This window comes from Pongo abelii, chromosome 11 (genome assembly GCF_028885655.2).
Source record: "Pongo abelii isolate AG06213 chromosome 11, NHGRI_mPonAbe1-v2.0_pri, whole genome shotgun sequence".
Classification (NCBI taxonomy): domain Eukaryota; kingdom Metazoa; phylum Chordata; class Mammalia; order Primates; family Hominidae; genus Pongo; species Pongo abelii.
Window position 1 is genome coordinate 104,104,205 of NC_071996.2, and position 15,537 is coordinate 104,119,741.

Consider the following 15,537-nt stretch of genomic DNA (forward strand, 5'->3'; position numbering starts at 1 on the left):
CACTTGAGCGCAGGAGTTTGAGACCAGCCTGGGCAACATGGCGAATCCCCATCTCTACTAAAAATACAAAAATTAGCCCGGTGTGGTGTTCCGCGCCTGTAGTCCGAGCTGCTTAGGAGGCTGAGGTGGGAGGATCTGCTTGAGCTCAGGAAGTCGAGGCTGCAGTGAGCTGAGATCACGCCACTGCACTCCAGCCTAGGCGACTAGTGAAACCCTGTGTCAAAAAGAAAAAAACAAAAACAAACTTGGAAGACCTCGAGTGGTTTTTGGAGACCCTGTATCACTTTAAATAATGTGTTAAATAAACATCTTCATCTCATTAAGTGGAAATGTTGAAAAATTGCTTTTGGAATAATTGGCTTATGGATATTTCATCAAATTTACAATTGGCTATGCTTTCTTATTGTGCATACTATGAAATGCTTTTCTTCAAAAAGTTTATAAGTGGTAAGTTTAAGAATGAGGTTGACAGCATTATCTTTTGTGGTTATTTGATTAAACATTTACTAATTGTGCATATTTTGGAGCCAGCAGTTTTTTTCTACCTTTCCATTGCCCTCCCACCTTCCCTCTGTTGCCAACCTTTTCAGTTCCTTGTTGGATGTAGATACTTAGAAGGCTTACAGGCTGTCTGGGAAAAGTACCCTATGCCTTATCCCCTCCCACCTCTTGAGCCTGGCCTTTGTGTAGCAAATGTTGCTTAAGGGGCAGTGGCTTCTCCCTTTTTCTGCCTTGACCCTGCCCATTTGTAGAGTGACCTGCGTGTGTATTCCTTGATTCTTGATTCTGATAAAGCACTTGACATTTTAAACATTCTTTTTTTTTTTTTTTTTTTTTTTTTTTGAGACGGAGTGTTGCTCTCTTGCCAGGCTGGAGTGCTGTGGCATGATCTTGGCTCACTGCAACCTCCGCCTCCCGGGTTCAAGCGATTCTCCTGCCTCAGCCTCCCTAGTAGCTGGGATTACAGGTGCACGCCACCATGCCCAGCTGATTTTTGTATTTTTAGTAGAGACAGGGTTTCACCATGTTGGCCAGGATGGTCTTTATCTCTTGACTTTGTGATCCTCCCCCCTCGGCCTCCCAAAGTGCTGGGATTACAGGCGCCCCGCCACATTATTCTGTTTTTTGGTAAAGCACATTGTAATGCCAGTATATACCACCCCAACTCCAAATTCTGTTGCAATCAGGGGAGGCGGGCAGTGTCATTCTATGCAATAAGCATTTAGTGCTGGCTTATATTAGTGATACTGAGATTTATTGAAGTTAGTTCCTATTACATAGTAGCTTTAGCATAATGGGCACACAGAATTATGAGAATACTGAGGGGTGGGGAGCCTTGGGAAGGGTGCTGAAAATGGAGGTCAAGAAAAGTTTTATTTAAGAAGTTGGAGGGGGCTTGGGAAAAGGAAGGGTAATATTTAGAGAAATGGATTAGGGAGGAGGTTGGTTGAAGCAAGGGTAGGGAGAATAAGAACAAGGGTGTGTGAGGCAGGAGACGGGATGGACGTTTGTGTATTATGTACCAGGCTTTGCTAGGTTACATAATTCATTTGCTCCTCTGGATGGCCTGTGAAGTGGGTTATAGTATCTCTGTTTCGTAGGTGAGAAAACAAGATTGGAGAGGTTAAATGGCTTACCTAAGTTACAGTGTGCTGGTAAGTGGCAGAGCCACTATTTGAACCCAGATCTCTATGATGACAGCTCTTTTGCCCATATGCTTTGATGCCTCAAAGATCCAGGCCTAAAGTGTACCTGTGTACCATTTTCTTTGTTTTGACTTCAGAAACTTGAACTTTACCTGATTTCTGTATGTTGTCATCTTGCGTACGCCCAGTCCCCACGACAGTCCGGTTTGTAGATTCCCTTATCTGCAATTCTTCTCGTTCCTTCATGGATTTGAAGGCTCTCCTTTCTTCCTTGAATGACTTTGCATCCCTCTCGTTTGCTGAGAGTTGGGACAATGTTGGATTACTGGTGGAACCAAGCCCACCACATACTGTAAATACACTCTTCCTGACCAATGACCTGACTGAGGAAGTGATGGAGGAGGTGCTGCAAAAGAAGGCAGACCTCATTCTCTCCTACCATCCGCCTATCTTCCGACCCATGAAGCGCATAACCTGGAACACCTGGAAGGAGCGCCTGGTGATCCGGGCTCTGGAGAACAGAGTCGGTATCTACTCTCCTCACACAGCCTATGATGCTGCGCCCCAGGGCGTCAACAACTGGTTGGCTAAAGGGCTTGGTGAGAAGCCTCTTTCATATTTGATATTTTCCCTGCAAATACTTTGAAACTTTAGAATGTCTTTCCAGTAAAGTTTTAACTGCTTTAGGGTTGGGGAGGGCATGATTCCATTTTTATATAATAATTTTAAAATAATGTTGCTGAAATTTGGCAGTTAAATTGCATTTGAAAAAGGAAACATTTTTTATTCTTATGGAGTAAGGAGAGCAGAAGTCTTCCTTACTGGACTGAGCTTCATCATTCCTCACTTTTGTGGCACAATGCCTGCCACCCAGGCACTTGGAAAATGCTTGTTGAATTGAAAGCTCAGGCCTCTCCAGAATACACTTGATTGATAAGTCAGGTAAATAGATATCAGGGTTTTAATGAATGTTTTTAGTGAATGTTTACTTATGCCTAGCACAATGAGGGAATGATGGATGGATTTTAGCTTTATTTTAGTAAGTCTTTAGTTTACTCATTTCGGGCTGAAGCTTTTATGATGATATCTGGATTAATGTGGTCAAATAAAGTATGAGCATTTGCAACCTGAATGATGGTTTACATGGCTAGATTTACCAAGCAGTAGACCATTCTGTGTATTATCTGAAAATGTATGAATCAGTCTTTCTTGTCCAAGTTTTTCAGAGATTTAAGAATCTTTTGGAAAATAATTCTGAAAATAATTTGATTTTGTATGTCCATACCAAACTCCTAGATTATGGGGACTGGTGATGTATATCTAAGGGATATGTATGTGTGTGCGTGTTATATAAGCATGAGAATGAATCTTTTAAAAAAGTCATTTCTTAGAAATTTTGCCTATAATAGTTTATCTTACTTTTAAATCTTAATCTCTTACCCCCCAAAACTCCCATTTTCCCACAATATTTTCTCTAGGAGCTTGTACCTCCAGGCCCATACATCCTTCCAAAGCTCCCAACTACCCTACAGAGGGAAACCACCGAGTAGAATTCAACGTTAACCACACCCAAGACCTGGACAAAGTCATGTCTGCAGTGAAAGGAATTGACGGTGTTTCTGTCACTTCTTTTTCTGCTAGGTACAATTTATTTTTCTCTTTTTTTGTGTGTATTTATTTGTAAGCATCTTCCTTACAAAGTCTATAACCCTGGTATTTAGGCTTGAAACAAATAATTTTCTCTGGAGTTGGTTTACAAAGCAGCATACTCCTTATTTGTTTGTGGGTCCTGGAGAACTATGGAATTTTTTCAAAACAATAAAAACGGTAAGTAACACTAAGTATTTTCTGTGTCAGGGGACTATACTATGCGTTTTACCTACAGTATTTCTAATCCTGGTAATGTTCAAAGATAGTTGTTTTTACTTTAGAGAATACAGATAGATCCTAGTGATGTGGTGATAAGGCTTTTATTGGTTCCCAGCAAATCAGTGATTCCCAAGCGCTTTCTTTTTTATATTTATCTTTACATTTTAAATATATATTTTCATAAATCAGTCTTTTTATTTAACATCATGGGAAATACTTTTCTGAATAGTCTTTTTTTGTTTGTTTTAAGAGACTCCCAGGCTGGGCACGGTGGCTCACACCTGTAATCCCAGCACTTTGGGAGGCTAAGGCTGGTGGATCACCTGAGGTCAGGAGTTCGAGACCAGCCTGACCAACATGGAGAAACCCCGTCTCTACTAAAAATACAAAATTAGCTGGGCATAGTGGCGCATGCCTGTAATCCCAGCTACTCAGGAGGCTGAGGCAGGAGAATCACTTGAACCCGAGAGGCAGAGGTTGCAGTGAGCCGAGATGGCTCCATTGCACTCCAGCCTGGGCAACAAGAGCGAGACTCTGTCTCAAAAAAAAAAAAAAAAAAAAAAAAAAAGCGACTCCCATGCTGGAGTGCAGTGGTATGATCGTAGTTTGCCATGGCTTTAAACTGCTGGCCTCAAGCAGTCCTTCTATCTCAGCCTCTCAGTTAGCTGGGACTATAGGTGCCAAGCACTTCAAGGGAAAAATACATTAAGTGCCTCTTTATAAGGTCAATCATTATTTAGGGCAGAGATAGGAGTTTTTTTGGTTTATGTATTTATTTATTATTATTATTATTATTTTTGAGACGAAGTCTAGGTCTATCACCCAGGCTGGAGTGCAGTGGTGCAATCTTGGCTCACTGCAACCTCCGCCTCCCTGATTCAAGCGATTCTTCTATCTTAGCCTCCTGAGTAGCTGGGACTACAGGTGCATGCCACCACGCCCAGTTATTTTTTTGTATTTTTAGTAGAGATTGGTTTCATCATGTTGGGTGGGCTGGTCTTGAACTCCTGACCTCGTGATCCACCTGCCTCAGCCTCCCAAAGTGCTGGGATTACAGGCGTGAGCCACTGTGCCCAGCCGGTTTTTTATTTTTTATTTTTGAGAGACAAGGTCTCACTTTGTCATCCAGGCTGCAGTGCAGTGGCATGATCACAGTCCATTACAGCCTTGACTTCACAGGCTCAAGCTATCCTCCCACTGCAGCCTCCCTAATAGCTGGGACTATAGGTATAACTTGACACCATGCCTGGCTAATTGTTCTGTCTTTTGTAGAGACAGGATTTTGACTTGTTGCCTAGGCTGGTGTCAAACTCCTGGGCTCAAGCCATGTGTCCACCTTGACGTCCCAAAGTGCTGAGATTACAGGCATGAGCCACTGCCCCCTGCCTAACCTCTCATTATTTTTAATTGCTTGTAATGTTTCTTATTATGGATGAATGGTAGTTTCTTTAAGCATTCCTCTTCCTGCTGATGGACTTTTTAGTTCGATTCCAGCTTTTCCATATTGTAGATAATATCTGAGTTTTACCATTAGATAGGGATCAAGGCATTGGTTTTCTTTTTAAAAATGTCACAGGTGATTGCAGAGTTTATAATTAATGCTTCCAGATTATCTTTAAAGGTGTCCTTTAGTTCTAGAATTTTATGATTATATTTAGAGTTTATGGTTAAATGTGAAACTTTCTTGATGTCAGTAATTTTGGAGAGGCTCTAGAGGGTGATCCAAGGGCCTCCTGCGTGATTGTTAATGAGGTGCTTATTTAAAAATGCAGATATTTGGCCAGGCGTAGTGGCTCATGCCTGTAATCCCAGCACTTTGGGAGGCTGAGGCAGGTGGATCACGAGGTCAGGAGATCGAGACCATCCTGGCTAACACTGTGAAACCCCACTTCTACTAAAAATACAAAAAATTAGCCGGGCGTGGTGGCGGGCTCCTGTAGTCCCAGCTACTCGGGAGGCTGAGGCAGGAGAAAGGCGTGAACCCAGGAGGCAGAGCTTGCAGTGAGCCGAGATTGCATCACTGCACTCCAGCCTGGGCGACAGAGCGAGACTCTGTCTCAAAAAAAAAAAAAATCAGATTTTTGTATTCACCTCAGACCTTATAATTAGAATGGAGTTTGCCTGAGAATCTGTCCAGGACATTCTCAAATTCAATGATGTTTTAAAATTATCATCTCTAAGACTTTAAAAAAATTCAGTTTGCCCCAGCCCCATTTGTAGATGTTCTATTCACTGGTTCTGTGGAAGGATCCAGCAGCTGTTATTTTAAGAAGCTAGAAGGAATTTTTTTTATTTTTTATTTTTTTCAGACAGAGTCTCACTCTGTTGCCCAGGTTGGAGTGCAGTGGTGTGATCTTGGCTCACTGTAACCTCCGCCTCCCAGGTCCAAGTGATTCTCCTGCCTCAGCCTCCCCAGTAGCTGGGACTACAGGCACCCCCACCACGCCCGGCTAATTTTTTTTGTATTTTTGGTGGAGATGGGGTTTCGTCATGTTGGCCAGGCTGGTCTTGAACTCCTGATCTCAGGTAATCCACCTACCTTGGCCTCCCAAAGTGCTGGGATTACAGGTGTGAGCCACTGTGCCTGGCCTTCTTTTTTTTTTTTTTTTTTAACTTTAATTTTTTAATAATTAAAAAAATAATAATAAGATAGGGTCCTGCTATGTTGCCCAGGCTGGTGTTGAACTCCTGGGCTCAAGTGATCCGCCCACCTTGGCCTCCCAAAATGCTGGGATTACAGATGTGAGCCACTGCACCCAGCCAAGAAATTTCTGATGCTCAATCGGGATTGAGAACAGTTCTTGAACAGTGGTTTCAAAGTGAGGTCCCTGGACCAGCAACATCAGCATCACCTGGAACTTGTTAGAAAGGTAACCTCTCAGACCCCCATGAATCAGAAACTCCAGGGGTGGGGCCCAGCACTCTGTCTTTTAATAATCCTCCAGGTGATTCTGATCTACTAGATCAGAGTCTACTAGACTCTGCCTACTAGAGTTAGAGAAATGCTATTCTAGAAAATGGATTAGTTTCAGGTTAAATGGGTTCTGTTGGTTAAATCCTTGGTTCCACATAAATCTAATCTATTCTTCCTTGGTTCCACATAAATCTAATCTATTATAGTAGGTTTGTAAACTGTGGATTATCTAAAATACATTTTGGCTATATTTGTCCTAAATGGAGTGATTTTTTCCCCCCTAGGACTGGTAATGAGGAACAAACACGGATTAATCTGAATTGTACTCAGAAGGCTTTGATGCAGGTGGTAGATTTTCTTTCCCGGAACAAACAACTTTATCAGAAGACGGAAATTCTGTCACTGGAGAAGGTAATAAGAATATTTTGTATTTGATTTTAAAATACTGCGCACACATTTTCTAACAGCTTTATTGAGGTATAATTGATATACTAAGAATTGTACATATTTGATATGTACAATTTGATGAGTATCATTACTTTGCATTTTTCTTCAGCAAATTCATTTGTAAATTATTAGATCAACAGGCCATTCACTGTTATCTAAAGTACAAAATGGCAATGAGAGCATAATATTCTCTAGGAAGTTATTGAGAAAGGGAGACATTCCAGGAACAGGAAAATATTGGTACTTCTTCAGGGTTACAGATTTGGTTACAGGTTTGCTCTCCTTATTTTACACCCTCTGCCTGGACCATGTCATTCACTTCTTTAACTTGATAGCCATTTGTATGATGATTCCTATCTTTACTTTTTGGCTTAGAATGCTTTCTTAAGGGAAAAAATGACAAGAACCCATATTTTCAACTACTTTCTGGATGTTTTGCACTTACAGAGCCCACAAGTATTTCAAATTCAATATATCCAAATACTTTATCCATTTGCCCCCCTCTTTTTTTTTTTTCATATTTCATATTTCAGTATCATTATCTACTTTAGTTTCCAAGTTTTCACATTCCTCCTTGACTCCAAGCCCTGCTGAGTCTGGCCTCATATCTATACAGTGTTTCTCCTCTGTATTGGCTCTGCCACCACAGTCATTGAAACTCTCATTTTCTGCGATGAGAGTAGTCTCACCGAGCACCTAGGAGGCAGTCCAGGCTCTTTAGCATGGTGTCGGAAGCCCTTAATGACCTGCTACAGTCCGGGCCTCCAGCCTCTTCTCCTTCCACAGCATGTGCTCTGCACAGTAGCCATACTGTCTTCTTTTAGATATGCCCCCACAGTGTGTTTCTCAAGTCTTTGGCACCTTTGTCCATGTTCTCTCTGTTTAGAATGCCTTTCTCCATCTCATCGTACCTCTGTCCTGCCACACTGCACTTGACATCACCCCTTTTTAAACTCTTTATTTCCCCCTTTTTAACTCTTCTACGGTTTTCTCTAAGACCTAAGTCCTTCCTCCAAGTACTCCCCAAGCCCCCCAAGTCACAGCTCATTTAGTTTGTCATTCCTTGTGCTGCTGCAACTGTAGCACCTACCTTGTATTTAAACAGTTCTATTATTTTATTTGAGACAGGGTCTGGCTCTGTCCCCAGGCTAGAGTGCGGTGGTACAATCTCAGCTCACCACAACCTCTGCCTCCTGGGTAGCTCAAGCCCACCTCCCATTCAGCCTCCCAAGTAGCTGGGACTGCAGGCGCACGCCACCGTGCCTGGCTAATTTTTGGATTTTTTTGTGGAGATGAGGTCTCACTGTGTTGCCCAGGCTGGTCTCAAACTCCCGAGCTCAAACAATCCACCCACCGCAGCCTCCCAAAGTGCTAGAATTATAGGCATGAGCCACCACACCTGGCCTGATTATTGATTTAAACATCTGCCTTCCTAGAAAACTGTGAACTCCTAGAAGAATGATTTTGTCAGGTTTGTATCCCCACATTTAGCCTGGAGCTTGCTATAGTAACCTCACAGTGTACATGTTGATGATTTTAGCATTTGTTGTTTTAGGACTAACAATGGACACCGTTTCTAACTTCTGTTTCTCCTCAGCCTTTGCTTCTACATACTGGAATGGGACGGTTATGCACACTGGATGAATCTGTCTGCCTGGCAACCATGATTGATCGAATAAAAAGACACCTAAAACTATCTCATATTCGCTTAGCCCTTGGGGTGGGGAGAACCTTAGGTAAATATAGCTCCTTCATTTATCCAGTATGCCTGCTGTTAACATTTGACAAAGGTTGAAACTCTTGGTTGTATTAATATGTGATAGAGAATGTGTTAGCAGCTCATAGGAGATAATTGGTTTATGTTATTGATTAGGGTGGGCCAGGTTCTGATGTGGAATACATCTCATTGACTTAATCAATGAGATTTATTTCTCTGTCATGCTATGTGTTCAAGTCGGTCATTGTAGGAAGTCTGACCATTGTAGACTGGTTGCTGTTGCAGAGGGAGGGAGTTTTGCAGGGTCTTAAACCATCAGTTTAAAATTCCAGGAAACATGTTAATTTCTGCTCAACTCATTTTCCAGAATTAGTCATGTTGCCCAATACAACCAAGGGAGGCATAAAGTGCAATCTTACCATGTGTCAGGAAGAGAGCTGGAATCATGATTGTTACAATTACAACATAAACTTTGCACTTATAAGACTGGTAATATTTTCTAGTGAGGTGCTACTGAGTGATCTGATCCATTGCAGTTCCTAAGTCTTGTAGTTTTTTCTTCTGGCCTTTCCTGGTACTTTTGAGAACAAAAAGAGTGAACAGACATTTGTTCAACACCTTCAGTGAGCCTAGCACTGTACTGATTGTCCTAAGTATGTGAGCTCCTGCTGGCAAAAGCAGTGGGGCACAGCGGTTATAGGTGTGGATTCTGAGCTTAGACAACCTGGCTTCAGATTTGTCTGTCCTGTTTGCTGCATGTCTTTGACAAGTTGTTTATGCCCTCTGTGTCACAGTAGCCTCATCTGTAAAAACTGCATTAATAATAAAACCTAACTCAGAGGGTGGTAGTATAATCCATGTGACATGGCACAGTGATTGGCTCACATTAAGTATAGTTAAAGTGCTAGCTGTTGTTAGCTTTGTGGTTGGTACTATTTCTCCCATTTTATAGGTGAACAATTGTGGTTCAGAGAGATAAGTAACTTTATTAGTTCGTTCTCATGCTGCTATGAAGAAATACCTGAGACTAGGTAATTTATAAGGAAAAGAGGTTTAATTGACTCACAGTTCTGCATGGCTGGGGAGGCCACAGGAAACCTACAATCATGTTGGAAGGCACCTCTTCTCTGGGTGGCAGGAGAGAGAATGAGTGCAAGCAAGAGAAATGCCAGACGCTTATGAAACAATCAGATCTCATGAGACTCACACATTATCACGAGAACAGCATGGGGGAACTGCCCCCATGACCCAATTACCTCCACCTGGTCCGGCCCTTGACCCGTGGGAATTATGAGGATTACAATTCAAGGTGAGATTTGGATGGGGACACAGAGCCAAACCATATCAGTAGCTTATCTAGAAGTCCAGTTAGATCAAACAACCCAAGGGAGTTAGTGTCCAAAGAAAATGGATAGCAGAGGTGGGATTTGACTTCCAAAATAACTCCAAAGCCCCCTCTTTGAGATACCATGCTGTTGAACTGGAGTGACCACTAAAGAAGTGTTCATTGTAGAAACCCAAGTGCTAAATACTTGGATTTTGGCTCGAAAGTTGCTGTTATTTCACTTTTCAGAGGATGCTTTTTGAGAATAAATAGTATATTTGAAAATAGTGCCAAATCCATTTGTAGCATTCCTCTTTCTCATAGTCCTTTTAGTTCCTTAGCTTCCTCACCTGAGAATAGAGATAGTACTTGCCTGCCTCTCACTGTTGTCTGAAGACCCAGGTGAGATTATTTTACCTAGCAATGTTGCAATACAGCCTAGAGCTGCACCATTAGTACTATTCAGTGGTTTGTGAGTTTGTGCAGCCATGTCCAAAGGAATAACGGTGCCCCCTTCAGCGGCACATGTACTAAAAATTGGATGATATAGATTAGCATGGCACCTACGCAAAGATTACACACAAATTTGTGCATTGTTCCGTATTTTGCGCAATTCACAAAGGTTGTTGGGGAAAAAAAAAACACAACAAAGGAATAATAACCGTGCCTTGGGTTAGCTATGCAATATCAAAGAATGACCTGTTTGCTTATATTAAAACATGTTTTTTTAAAATGCAGTAAGAACAATTCATATACTGGTGATGAGACCAGGAGTGAAATCTGTATTATGTTTAGGATTCTTGGTATAAATTATAATAGTAAAATGAAAGGGAATTGTAAAGTATTGGTCTCTTGTTTCCTTTGTTTTGAAGAGTCCCAGGTCAAAGTCGTGGCCCTGTGTGCTGGTTCTGGGAGCAGCGTTCTGCAGGGTGTTGAGGCTGACCTTTACCTCACAGGTAGGACAGACTTTGGATCTCTCTTGGTTAATTTTTTGCAAAATCAAAAATGGCAGATTTTAGGACAGTACCTGGCACATAGATGATACCTAATTAATGTTTTCTGAACCTGAACTAAACAGAAACTACAACAGAACTGGGGACATACTGCATTCTTTGTGGAGGGATGAAATCATTGAACAATTTATTACATTATCTCAAAAATTAATGGTCAGCATTTATTTTACCTACATTCTTCCTAAACTGTCCCAAACCTCTCAGATTTCACGTCAGTGGGATACTTTCTACCCTGTCACCTTAGCTAGGAAATGGTTCCTCTTACTCAGCCTAAAGCCAATCATCAGTTCCTATCAATTCAAGCTCCCAAATCTTTCTAGAATCTTCCCCCTTATCTCTATCCAGGCACTATCTCCTACTTGAAGTACAGCATCAACCCTCTAATGGTATCTTCCATATACTCTCCTGAAATTAACTTTTCAAAGTGCAAATTTGATGGTCTTGATTAAAAAGACTTCAGTGATTTCCTTCATCTGTCTGGTGGAGCCTGAACATTGCATCCCCTTTCCTGTACCCTTTGCTTATGCTGTTTTCTCTGGCTAGAATGCCTTTTCCTTGTACTCCTAGTGATAAGTGAACACGCCCTCTGAGAAGCCTTCTCTGACACTGTCCTGCTCCTGCCTCTTGTGGGTCCCTATCACTTTGTCCTTGACCTCCAATGTGCACTTCTGTTGGATAGTAATTGTCTGGCTGCTGGGGCTTATACTCTCTCATTGAGGATACTACCTAATAGGTCCTGGCTAATTTTTATTGAAAGAATTACTTTATGTAGTTACTACTCAGGAATATGGCCAAACATGGCCCATTACGCCTCCAAAGGATTTGGAGGCATTTTAAGGGGTTGCTACTTTGTTTACCTCCTCCTTCTTAGGGTTAGGAGAGAATGAGTTAAAGAATTACTTTTCCCACTTCGAGGACCAGGCTCTAGGCTCTTAGCCCTCTGGCCATTCCTTTGGCTACTTCCATGCTTCTTCCCTTGCCTCCCACACCCACACTTTGTTATATAGCACACTCTCTTACAAAGGCTGCTGCGCTCAAAGCATTGTCACATCCTGAAGTACCAAGGAGCAGCATCTGAGCAAGCCTGATGGAATTGCTCTAAACCAATAAATTGATTTAAAAAAACAAAACATGTATGTGACTATTACTTATTTTATATTTTCTGAAGATAAAAGATTTTTGTAAGCCCTTAAATTTCTACCAGATTAAAGTGAAATTTCAATATGAATATCTTACAGCATTGTGTCTATTTTAAAATTCATTTTAGCATTTTACTTAGGAATTTCAGACCTACGCAAAAGTTGCAAGAATAGTACACTGAACTATATGCTCTTCACCTTGTTTACTAATGGTTATATTCTGCCATATTTGTACATTCTCTATGTACATATTATATATGTGTCTATACACATTTATGTTTGCATGTATAGATACATAATATATACAAGTTAAAATATGTTCTATATATATATTGATGTATTTCCCCAGGACCATTTTGTAATCAATTGCAGACATGAAAATTTCTTTATCTGTCAATACTTCAGTGTATAGTCTTCTAAGAACAAAGACATTCTAAGTCCATGGAACAATTATCAAACATGGGAATTTAATATTGTTAAAACACTTACTTGATATACAATCCATATTCACATTTTCCCAATTGATAAACGCTTATAGCATTTCTTTTTCTGATCCATATCCAGCCAATGATCTCACATTGCATTTAGTTGTTATTAGTCTCCTTCAGTCTGGAATAGTTCCTCAGCTTTGTCTTCATAGCATTGACATTTTTAAAGAGTATAGGCTCTTTGTTTTGTGCTTCTCTCTCAATTTGGGGTATCTGTTTCCTTATAAATACTTTTTTAAAAACTAGTTTTTTAAAACAGTGATAAAGTATAATGATACGTGCATAAGATAAATTCAAGCAGTTCCAAAATGTTAAAATGTCCTTCCTATCTGGCTGTGGGGAGAAATAGAAAATATATTATCCGGCTAGCATTAGATGTCTCTGGTCTGTGAGGCATCACTTTTGAGTATAACTTCAGAGATGTGAAGCCCCACCTAAAGGACCTCTGCTGAACTTCATCACGCTTCCTGTGAGCCTGAGGCCGTGTTCTCATTGTATTAGGTTGTTAAGGGTAATACCCCATAAGACCAGCAGATGGGGAGCCTGCTCCTTGCAAATTAGGTTCTCTCATTTGTCTTTTCATTCTCCATTTGCTTATTCTTTCCCAAGCTGCCATCCTGGGCTAAGCTTTTCTTTCCGTTGGCTTCAGCTATTATTGCAGGGTCTTCACTGATGTCCCCCCTTTCATGCCTTCTCCAGCCAATGAATTTGTCACATTACAGGCAGCCAGACTTACCTTTCCTAAAACAAGGCTTCCAGCTGGGCCATCTTAGTGTCTTTTCTTGCTTTTTACTTTTACTATTATAGATTAAGATGTTTTAAAAGGTGCTTGAATAAAAACTATTCCTTATAATGAGATGACACTTATTAGGAGAAGATTGTGGGGAACTGAAAAATTCTGGATTTAAAAAAACTCATTTTTTTACTTATAGGTGTTTTCTTGTGGGCAAATTAAAAGAGAACTCTTTTTTTTCTAAGAACCCTTTTTTCTTAAATTTATATGCCCTTCTGTCTCTAAATACAGTTCAAAATTGTACTTTTTAAAGAACAAACCAAATTGTACACAGTGCAGTTTTGCTCTTAAATTAGAAGTCATCAAATTCACAAACTGCATTTTAAAAAATTCAGAATATTAGGCTGGACATGGTGGCTCACGCCCGTAATCCCAGCACTTTGGGAGGCTGAGGCAGCCAGATCACTTGAGCCCAGGAGTTCGAGACCAGCCTGGCCAACGTGGTGAAACCCCATCTCTACTAAAAATACAAAAATTAGCCAGGCATGGTGGTGGGTGCCTGTCATTCCAGCTACTCGAGAGGCTGAGGCAGGAGAATCACTTGAACTCAGGAGGCAGAGGTTGCAGTGAGCCGAGATCATGCTACTGTACTCCAGCCTGGGTGACAGAGCAAAACTCTGTCTAAAAAAAAAAAAATATATATATATATATATAAATAAATTAAAAATTCAGAATATGAATTTTCCCCAAATCTTTTCACAACAGATGAGATTCCCTCCGGAGTTTCTAGGGATTTTGCTTAAGTCAAAGAAAAATACTTTGTTTTTAACCTGGAAGTAATCTTAAATTCATTTCATCCTTATATATTAGACTAAGTTGACGACAGAAATACTGGTGCTTACAAAGCATAAGTCTTCTGGGCAGTATACATATAATATCCTCCAGAGGTATTTATTACTTACATAAGAGGCAAATTTTCTGAAGGCCTCATTTTACTTGGCAGTGATCATTCATTTTACTGTAGAAACACTTTGAATGGGTGTTTACGGATCTGGTTCTGGCCAGATATGTTGGATTGGATAATTGCCTTGGGGTCTGCTAAGGAAAAAGAAGTTGGAATTCTCAGTGGGATGGATTTTATTTTTGTATTTTCGAGATAGTCTTGCTCTGTCACCCAGGCTGAAGTGCAGTGGTGCAATCTCGGCTCACTGCAACCTCCAGGCCCTGGACTGAAGCGATTCACCTGTCTCAGCCTCCTGAGTAGCTGGGATTACAGGCACGCGCCACCATGCCCAGCTAATTTTTGTGTTTTTAGTAGAGATGAAGTTTCACCATGTTGGCCAGGCTAGTCTAGCACTCTTTAGCTCAGGTGATCTGCCTGCCTAGGCCTCCCAAAGTGCTGGGATTACAGGCGTGAGCCACCGCGCCCAGACTTTTCTCTCTTTTTAAGTTGGAGGACATAAAAGAAAACTGTACACTACTTTCTAGATTTATATGTAAAACAGTTCTGCTCTATTACATTCACTTCATATAGACTACAAACTTGGTATTTCTGCTTTTGTGTTTCCTCATTCCACAGATTCCATATCTAGCATTTAAGAGTTTGCTCTTCCCTTTTTGGTAGGTGAGATGTCCCATCATGATATTTTGGATGCTGCTTCCCAAGGAATAAATGTCATCGTCTGTGAACACAGCAACACTGAACGAGGCTTTCTTTCTGACCTTCGAGATATGCTGGGTTCTCACTTGGAGAATAAGATAAATATTATCCTATCAGAGACTGACAGGGACCCTCTTCAGGTGGTATAATTGCAGAAACATCAGGATAACACATTCTACAAATCAGCTGGATGCCAACTTAAATTTGTAACATGAATCAGTGGGACTGGTGTGCTTCCAGAAGAGTGTCTTCGAGGGTATCATCATTTCTGGTTTGTTAATCTTATTCACCAAATGTTCTATCACGCGTAAGGTAAAACTGTAATATAACTACCATATTAAATAACAAATGTTCATTATAAACTCTAGGAAAGATTGAATAAAATCTGTTTACTTAACATTCTTTGGAAGGAGCTCAAGTGATTCTGTCCTTAGTTTAATTGTAGATGGGATGGATCCATTTGGGTATCTCTGCCCTTGGTTAGTTAACATTATGCTTGAAAAACTTTGGCTTGAACACTTCTTTCTAGGTAGTAGCCTTTTTGCAGTGTTAAGAAGGTGTGTTTGTCCTTGTTCCTAGTTCTGCCT

General features: G+C 40.8%; 1 protein-coding gene and 1 non-coding gene across 4 annotated transcripts in view; both read left to right on the top strand.

Annotated features, from left to right (window-relative positions):
• NIF3L1 (NGG1 interacting factor 3 like 1) overlaps positions 1-15,347 on the top strand; it is a 16,203-nt gene extending 856 nt beyond the window's left edge. For 2 of the 3 annotated variants that reach the window (XM_002812735.5, XM_009237980.3), the window contains exons 2-7: positions 1,784-2,245; positions 3,125-3,287; positions 6,714-6,840; positions 8,474-8,612; positions 10,790-10,873; positions 14,915-15,347. In XM_002812735.5, the coding sequence (XP_002812781.1) occupies positions 1,810-2,245; positions 3,125-3,287; positions 6,714-6,840; positions 8,474-8,612; positions 10,790-10,873; positions 14,915-15,099 (1,134 nt within the window). In that variant the 5' untranslated portion in view covers positions 1,784-1,809 and the 3' untranslated portion in view covers positions 15,100-15,347. Of the gene's footprint in view, positions 1-838; positions 1,656-1,783; positions 2,246-3,124; positions 3,288-6,713; positions 6,841-8,473; positions 8,613-10,789; positions 10,874-14,914 lie in introns of those variants that run through there. The other variant, XM_054549641.2, reaches the window with a different exon arrangement.
• Positions 10,424-10,525, top strand: LOC112132451 (U6 spliceosomal RNA). The gene has a single exon (XR_002914219.2). It is a non-coding gene; the product is annotated as a U6 spliceosomal RNA (small nuclear RNA).
• Positions 15,348-15,537: the final 190 nt, after the last annotated feature.